Source organism: Loxodonta africana, chromosome 7 (genome assembly GCF_030014295.1).
Source record: "Loxodonta africana isolate mLoxAfr1 chromosome 7, mLoxAfr1.hap2, whole genome shotgun sequence".
Lineage (NCBI taxonomy): Eukaryota > Metazoa > Chordata > Mammalia > Proboscidea > Elephantidae > Loxodonta > Loxodonta africana.
In genome coordinates, this window is record NC_087348.1 from 27,522,431 (window position 1) to 27,531,926 (window position 9,496).

The 9,496-nt window shown below is 39.4% G+C and overlaps 1 protein-coding gene across 1 annotated transcript; it reads right to left on the reverse strand.

Moving 5' to 3' along the window:
• Window positions 1-8,284: 8,284 nt before the first annotated feature.
• LOC100676283 (olfactory receptor 4A5-like) lies at window positions 8,285-9,274 on the reverse strand. Its single transcript, XM_023541533.2, has one exon. The coding sequence runs from the start codon at window positions 9,269-9,271 to the stop codon at window positions 8,285-8,287; it is 987 nt and encodes a 328-aa protein (XP_023397301.2). The 5' UTR covers window positions 9,272-9,274.
• Window positions 9,275-9,496: the final 222 nt, after the last annotated feature.

Sequence of the window (9,496 nt, forward strand, 5' to 3'; positions counted from 1 at the left end):
GTCTTGAAGCATTCTGTAAATCAGTTTTTTATATTCTGTATCTGATAATTCCAGGATTGTATCTTCATTTGGGAAAGATTTTGATTCTTTTGTTCGGGGGGTTGTAGAAGCTGTCATGGTCTGCTTCTTTATGTTGTTTGATATCGACTGCTGTCTCCAAGCCATCACTAAGATCCATCACTAAGATATAGTACTGATTTATTCTATAATTGCTCACTGAGTCTTATCTCGTTTTGGTTTCTTTCAATATACGTGGATGGGCTACTAGATTGTGCTGTCTTGTTTGTTGTAGCCCTTGACTTACTTATGACCTATTACCAGCTGGCCTCCCACTTTGTTCTTGTTTTTCTGTAATGCCTTATTTATCCAGGGCCTCTTTCCCTTCCACCTGAAGTTGGTGATTTGTTTCTCCATCTCCTTAAAGAATGTCATTGGGATTTGGATGGGAATTGCATTAAATGTATAGATCGCTCTAGGTAGAATAGACATTTTTATAATGTTAGGTCTTCCTATCCATGAGTAAGGTATATTCTTCCACTTATATAAGTCTCTTTTGGTTTCTTGCAGAAGTGTACTGTAGTTTTCTTTGTATAAGTATTGTGCATCTCTGGTAAAATTTATTGCTAAGTATATTATCTTCTTGGGGGCTACTGTAAATTACATTGATTTGGTGATTTCCTCTTCGATGTTCTTTTTGTTGGTATAGAGGAATCCAACTGATTTTTGTATGTTGTATCCCGATACACTGCTGAGCTCTTCTATTAGTTTCAGTAGTTTCCTGGAGGATTTCTTAGGGTTTTCTGTGTATAAGATCATGTCATCTGCAAACAGAGATACTTTGACTTCTTCGTTGCTAATCCGCATGGCCTTTATTTCTTTATCTAGCCTAATTGCTCTGGGTAGGACTTCCAGCACAATGTTGAATAAGAGTGGTGATAAACGGCGTCCTTGTCAGGTTCCCAGTTTCAATGGGAATTCTTTCAGGTTCTCTCCATTTAGGGTGATGTTGGCTGTTGGCTTTGTATAAATGCCCTTTATTATGTTGAGGAGTTTTTCTTCTATTCCTATTTTGCTGAGAGTTTTTACCATGAATGGGTGTTGAAATTTGTCAAATGCCTTTTCTGCATCAATTGATAAAATCATGTGATTCTTGTCTTTTGTTTTATTTATGTGGCGGTTGCATTAATTGTTTTTGAATATTGAACCATTCCTGCATACCTGGTATGAATCCCACTTGGTCATGGCGAATTATTTTTCTGATATGTTGTTGAATTCTATTGGCTAGAATTTTGTTGAGGATTTTGCGTCTATATTCACTAGGGGTATAGGTCTATAATTTTCTTTTCTTGTGGTATCTTTACCTGGTTTTGCTGTCAGGGATATGGTGGCTTCATAGAATGAGCTTGGTAGTATTCCGACCTTTTCTATGCTCTGAAATACCTTTAGTAGTAGTGGTGTTAACTCTTCTCTGAAAGTTTGGTAGAACTCTGCAGTGAAGCCGACTAGACCAGGGCTTCTTTTTGTTAGGAGTTTTTCGATTACCTTTTCAATCTCTTCTTTTGTTATGGGTCTATTTAGTTGTTCTACCCATTTGTGTTAGTTTAGGAGGTAGTGTGTTTCTAGGAAATCATCCATTTCTTCTAGGTTTTCAAATTTGTTCAGTATAGTTTTTCATAGTAATCTGATAAAATTCTTTTAATTTCAGTTAAGCCTGTTGTAATATCACCTATCTCATTTCTTATTCAGGTTATTTGCTTCCTCTCCCGTTTTTCATTTGTCATTTTGGCCAGTGATTTATCTATTTTGTTGATTTTTTTCAAAAAACCAGCTTTTGGTCTTATTAATTCTTTCAACTGTTTTTCTGTTTTCTATTTCATTTTCTTCAGCTCTGATTTTTATTATTTGTTTTCTTCTGGTGCCTGGGGGTTTCTTTTGTTGCTCTCTTTCTATTTGTTCAAGTTGTAGGGAAAATTCTCTGATTTGGGCCCTTTCTTCTTTTTGGATGTGTGCATTTATTGATATAAATTGCCCTTTGAGCACTGCTTTTGCTGTGTCCAAAAGGTTCTGATGTAAGTGTTTTCATTCTTATTGGATTCTATGAATTTCTTTATTCCATCCTTAATGTCTTCTATAATCCAGTCTTTTTTGAGCAGGGTATTGTCCAATTTCCAAGTGTTTGATTTCTTTTTCCTGCTTTTCCTGCTAGTGATATCCACTTTTATGGCCTTATGGTCAGAGAAGATGCTTTGTAATATTTCAATATTTTAGATTCTGCTAAGGATTGCTTTATGACCTAATATGTGGTCTATTCTAGAAAAGAAAATATAGTTGGTTAGTGTTGGGTGGAGTGTTCTGCATATGTCTACAAGGTCAAGTTGGTTGATTGTGGTATTTAGATCTTCCATGTCTTTATTGAGCTTCTTTCTGGATGTCCTGTCCTTCACTGAAAGTGGTGTGTTGAAGTCTCCAACTATTATTGTGGAGCTGTCTATCTCACTTTCCAATACTGATAGATTTTGTTTTATGTACCTTGCAGCCCTGTCATTGGGTGCATAAATATTTTGTATGGTTATATCTTCTTCATGCATTGTCCCTTTAATCATTAGTGTCCTTCCTTATCCTTTCTGATGGATTTAACTTTAAAGTCTATTTTGTCAGAAATTAATATTGCCACTCCTGCTCTTTTTTGATTGTTATTTGCTTGATATATTTTTTTCCATCCTTTGAGCTTTAGTTTGTTTGTTTCTCTAAGTCTTAAGGTGTGTCTCTTGTAAGCAGCATACAGACGGATGTTGTTTTTTTTTATTCACTTTAATTTTTTTAATAATTTTTATTGAGCTTTAAGTGAACGTTTACAAAGCAAGTCCGTCTGTCACATATAAGCTTATATACACCTTACCCCATACTCCCACTTACTCTCCCCCTAATGAGTCAGCCCTTCCAGTCTCTCCTTTCGTGACAATTTTGCCAGCTTCCAACCCTCTCTACCCTCCTATCTCCCCTCCAGACAGAAGATGAGATGCCAACACAGTCTCAAGTGTCCACCTGATACAAGTAGCTCACTCTTCATTAGCATCTTTCTCCAACCCATTGTCCAGTCCCTTCTATGTCTGGTGAGTTGCCTTCGGGAATGTTTCCTGTCCTGGGCCAACAGAATTTTTGGGACCAAGACTGCCAGGGTTCCTCTAGTCTCAGTCAGACCATTAAGTCTGGTCTTTTTATAAGAATTTGGGGTCTGCATCCCACTGCTCTTCTGCTCCCTCAGGGGTTCTCTGTTGTGTTCCCTGTCTGGGCAGTCATTGGTTGTGGCCGGGCACCAACTAGTTCTTCTGGTCTCAGAATGATGTAAGTCTCTGGTTCATGTGGCCCTTGCTGTCTCTTGGGCTCATAGTTGTCGTGTGACCTTAGTGTTCTTCATTCTCCTTTGATCCAGGTGGGTTGAGACCCATTGATGCATCTTAGATGGCCGCTTGTTAGCATTTAAGACCCCAGACGCCACATTTCAAAGTGGGATGCAGAAAGTTTTCATAAAAGTATTATTTTGCCAATTGACTTAGAAGTCCCCTTAAGCCATAGTCCCCAACCCCCCGCCCTTGCTCCGCTGACCTTTGAAGCATTCAGTTTATCCTGGAAACTTCTTTACTTTTGGTCCAGTACAGTTGAGCTGACCTTCCGTGTATTGAGTATTGTCCTTCCCTTCGCCAAAAGTAGTTCTTATCTACTAACTAATCAGTAAATAACCCTCTCCCACTCTCCTTCCCTCACCCCTCATAACCACAAAAGTATGTGTTCTTCTCAGTTTTTACTATTTCTCAAGATCTTAAAATAGTGGTCTTATATAATATTTGTCCTTTTGCCTCTGACTAATTTCACTCAGCATAATGCCTTCCGGGTTCCTCCATGTTATGAAATGTTTCACAGATTCGTCACTGTTCTTTACCGATGCGTAGTATTCCATTGTGTGAATATACCACAATTTATTTACCCATTCCTCCGTAGATGGACACCTTGGTTGCTTCCAGTTTTTTGCTATTGTAAACAGAGCTGCAATAAGCATGGGTGTGCATATATCTGTTCATGTGAAGGCTCTTATTTCTCTAGGGTATATTCTGAGGAGTGAGATTTCTGGGTTGTATGGTAGTTCTATTTCTAACTGTTTAAGATAACGCCAGATAGATTCCCAAAGTGGTTGTACCATTTTACATTCCCACCAGCAGTGTATAAGAGTTCCAATCTCTCCGCAGCCTCTCCAACATTTATTATTTTGTGTTTTTTGGATTAATGCCAGCCTTGTTGGAGTGAGATGGAATCTCGTCGTAGTTTTAATTTGCATTTCTCTAATGGCTAATGATCGAGAGAATTTTCTCATGTATCTGTTGGGGGCCTGAATATCTTCTTTAGTGAAGTGTGTGTTCATATCCTTTGCCCACTTCCTGATTGGATTGTTTGTCTTTTTGTGGTTGGGTTTTAACAGAATCATATAGGTTTTAGAGATCAGGCGCTGGTCGGAGATGTCATAACTGAAAATTCTTTCCCAGTCTGTAGGTGGCCTTTTTACTCTTTTGGTGAAGTCTTTAGATGAGCATAGGTGTTTGATTTTTAGGAACTCCCACTTATCTGGTTTCTCTTCGTCATTTTTGGTAATGTTTTGTTTTCTGATTATGCCTTGAATTAGGGCTCCTAATGTTGTCCATATTTTTCTTCCATGATCTTTGTCGTTTTAGTCTCTATGTTTAGGTCTTTGATCCACTTGGAGTTAGTTTTTGTGCATGGTGTGAGGTATGGGTCCTGTTTCATTTTTTTGCAAATGGATATCCAGTTATGCCAGCACCATTTGTTAAAAAGACTATCTTTTCCCCAATTAACTGACACTGGGCCTTTGTCAAATATCAGCTGCTCATATGTGGATGATTTAAATCTGGGTTCTCAATTCTGTTCCATTGGTCTATGTGCCTGTTGTTGTTCCAGTACCAGGCTGTTTTGACTACTGTGGCTGTTTAATAGGTTCTGAAATCAGGTAGAGTGAGGCCTCCCACTTTCTTCTTCTTTTTCAGTAATGCTTTACTTATCCGAGGCTTCTTTCCCTTCCATATGAAGTTGGTGATTTGTTTCTCCATCACATTAAAAAATGTCATTGGAATTTGGATCGGAAGTGCATTGTATGTATAGACAGCTTTTGGGAGAATAGACATTTTTACTATGTTAATTCTTCCTATCCATGAGCAAGGTATCTTTTCCCACTTAAGTAGGTCCTTTTTAGTTTCTCGCACTTGTACTTTGTAGTTTTCTTTATATAGGTCTTTTACATCTTTGGTAAGATTTCTTCCAGAGTGTTTTATCTTCTTGGGGGCTACTGTGAGTGGTATTGATTTGGTGATTTCCTCTTTGATGTTCTTTTTATTGATGTAGAGGAATCCAAGTGATTTTTGTATGTTTATCTTATAACTGAGACTCTGCCAAACTCTTCTATTAGTTTCAGTAGTTTTCTGGAGGATTCCTTAGGGTTTTCTGTGTATAAGATCATGTCATCTGCAAATAGAGATAATTTTACTTCCTCCTTGCCAATCTGGATGCCCTTTATTTCTTTGTCTAGCCTAATTGCTCTGGCTAGGACCTCTAGCACAATGTTGAATAAGAGTGGTGATAAAGGGCATCCTTGTCTGTTTGCTATTTCCATTGTTCTAGTCTTGGGTTGATACCTGATATTATCGATTTTGTAACCAAAGAACTCCCTTTAGTATATCTTTTAGTTTTGGTTTGGTGTTTACGAACTCCCTCAACTTGTGTTTTCGTGGAACTGTGTTAATTTCCCCTTCATATTTAAGAGACAGTTTTGCTGGATATCTGATTCTTGACAGGGAATTTTTTTTTTCCTTCAATTTTTTAAATATGTCATCACATTGCCTTCTTGCCTGCATGGTTTCTTCCAAGTAGTCCAAGCTTATTCTTATTGCCTCTCCTTTGTAAGTGACTTTTTGTTTATCCCTCACTGCTTTTATATTTGGAAACCCTGGTGGCATAGTGGTTAAGTGCTACGGTTGCTAACCAGAGGGTCAGTAGTTCGAATCCGCCAGGCGCTCTTTGGAAACCCTATGGGGCAGTTCTACTCTGTCATATAGGGTCGCTATGAGTCGGAATCGACTCGACGGCACTGGGTTTTTCTGGGTTGGGCTCTTATAATTCTCTCTTTGTCTTTGGTTTTGGCAAGTTTGATTATAATATGTCTTGGTAACTTTATGTGGAGTTCAAAGAGCATCTTGGATAGATATCTTCTCGTCTTTCACAATATCAGGGAAGTTTTCTGCCAACAAGTCTTCAACAATTTTCTCTGTATTTTCTGTTATCCCTTCCTGTTCTGGTACTCCAATCACGAGTAGGTTATTTCTCTTGATAGAGTTCTAGGTGATTCTTAAGGTTTCTTCATTTTTTAAAAGTTCTTTTATGTGATTTTTCTTCAAATATATCAGTGCCAAGTGATTTATTTTCTGTTTCAGAAATTCTAGCTTCTACTTGCTCAATTCTGCTCCCCTGACTTTCTATTGAGTTGTCTAATTCTGTAATTTTATTGTTAATCTTCTGAATTTCTGATTGGTGTCTGTCCATGGATTTTTCCAGTTTATTAAATTTTTCATTATGTTCCTAAATAATCTCTCATTTCTTCAATTGCTTTATCTGTGTGTTCCTGGGCTTGCTCTGCATATTGCCTCAATTCCTTACTGATGTCTTGAAGGGTTCTGTATATTAATGTTTTGTTTTCTGTCTCTGGTAATTCCAGGAATACACTTTCATCTAGAAGATCTCTGGATTCTTTGCTTTGAGAGCTTGTTGAGGTGATCATGGTCTGTTTCTTTGTGTGACTTGATATTGACTTCTGTCTCCAAGCCATCTATAAGTGATCGTATTAGTTTATGATTGCTTACTGTGTCGTAGGTTTTCTGCTTTGTTTTGTTTTGATATACCGAAATGGGTTGCTTGAGTGAGCTAGCTTGATTATTTTTGCCTTTGGAGTTCTGATGTCCTGTCCTCAGATGGCTAGAGCTGTTATCAGGTGTATCAGTCTAGGAATGTATTCACTTTTCTTGTATGAATTCAGTTCAGGTTTCCAGGTAGCTGATCATCAAGTGTGTGGTACAGGCTCTGTCCTACAGCCCTAGAGGGGCAGGGTGCTCAGTGTATGTACCAGAATCTGATTGCAACAGGGGGTCATGCTCTGAGCAAGGTAGGGGGCTGAGAACCAACCCACGAGTGTCTCTGAGAAAAGCACATCCCTGTTCCCTAGAGCATGCAGTGGGTGTGTTCTGAAGATGGAACTTGAGCACCCAAAGTTTTTGGTTGTAAGGACTGGGAGGTACCAGTTATCTTTGGATCCCTGTCATGGGAGCCTGGGTGACCTGAGTGGAGCTATGAGTCCTTAGGTCCCTGATGTGGGTAGGCGAGGGCCATGTTTAATAGGCAAAGCAATGTCAAACATCACTCACCTCTCCACCACACAGCTGAAATGTTTGGAGTCTGCCAACAAGGGCCTATTCTCTTGAAATAGACTCACACAGGTCAATGCAGAAGGGAAACCTGCTCACAGTCCACAGACCATTTATGCCTGGACAGGAATCACTTGTGTCCTGAGCTCCCTCAGTTAGTAAATATATTTTCTCCCAATTGCAAATTTCTTACTTCTCCAAGGCTGGGAGGATTGCTGTAGGTGCTCAATGGGTCCTATCTAAGGCCCATGGAATTCAGCTGCTGAAGCCGGCTTCAGCGTGTGCGGACATGGTAAAACATACACAAGTACTTAGTTTTTGCTGGGAGCACCATTCTTCTCAGGTTCTGGAGGTGTGAGTAGCCTGTGTGGCTGGCTGCTTCTCCTGCGGAAACTAAGGCCGAACACTAGCACCATCCTGCTGACGACACTCCGAGAATGGTGCCTCTCTGCCTCTGAATGGTCTCTTCCTCCCCCTCCCCCTCAGTTCATTTTCTAATCTTGCCTTTGAAGCTCAGGGCTCCCAGCTGGTCACAAATATAGTCGTTTCACTTTCTTTTTCTGGACTTTGTTGTAAAGAGGGCTCGCTGGAAGTGTCTGTCTATTCTGCCATCTTGGCTCAGCCTCCTATTTTTATTTATAACATTAAAAATATGTATGCCTTTTATCCAGCTGCCAGAATGACTCTATTAGTTTAATTCTAACCTCAAAGAGTAATTTATTCTACATTTTGGATGTCTTTACATTAATAAAGTGAAATATTCATAGAGAATCCATTGAATTGACTTAATCTTTCATTGTGACCATTTATTGCCTATTTCCTGCTTTAGAATTAGCAATGATATTTTCAGTGTGGGTACACATTTTCACTCTACCTGTAGTTAACTTTTTACTTAAGATTTTTTCCATAGCATTTTTCATCTCAGAATTTCTCAGGGTGTATATCAGAGGATTCAACATGGGAGTGATAACTGTATACAGCACAGTCATGGATTTGTCAATGGGAAAGTTGGAAACAGGTCTAACATACAAGAAAATACAGGGGACAAAAAAGAGGACAACCACTGTGATGTGGGAGCTGCAGGTAACCAGGGCTTTGCGCCTCCTTTCCTGACTGTAAGTCTTCAGGGAGCTTAGGATGACCCCATAGGAGATTAGGAGAAGGATAAAAATTACCATACAGATGGCTCCTCCGTTGGCAACAACAGTGAGGCCTATAAAATAGGTGTCAGAGCAAGCAAGTTTCAATAACGGGTACACGTCACAGCTGAAGTGATCAATGGCGTTGGGGCCACAGAAAGGGAGGCTGTACACAAAGAGAAGTTGAACCACAGAATGCAAAAATCCTCCAACCCAGGCAACCACCAGCAACAGAATGCAAACCTGTCGATTCATGATGGTCAAGTAATGCAGTGGCTTACAGATGGCCACATAGCGGTCAAAGGCCATTGCCACCAGAAGAAAGACCTCAGCACCACCAAATAAGTGTTCTATAAACAGCTGGCCCATGCAAGCTGGGAAGGAAATAGTCTTTTTATCACTGAGTAAGTCTAGAATCATTTTGGGAGAAATGGCAGTGGAATAAACAGCATCCATGAGTGACAGACAGTCAAGGAAGAAGTACATGGGGGAGTCCAGGGAGGGGCTGACAATAATGATCATGACAATGAGCACATTTCCCACCATCGTCACAATGTAGATGAGCAAAAACATGACAAATAACACTTTTTGGAGCTCAGGATCCTGAGCGAGTCCCAGGAGGACAAATTCTGTTACATTGTTTCTGTGTCCCATATACTCTTCTACAAGACCTGTTTTAGAGATGGGAGCTCAGGAGAACAAACCTGTAATGAAATCGTAAAGACAATTATTAGTATGTCCATTAGGTCATGGAGCACTTCTGCACCATTTATCTTCTACAGTGGCTTATACATAAGAAACATTGACAAATGTCTACTGAGATTCTCTTCCAAAGATCCAAATATGCCTACCCTTAACAATTCTAGTTCTTCTCAGATG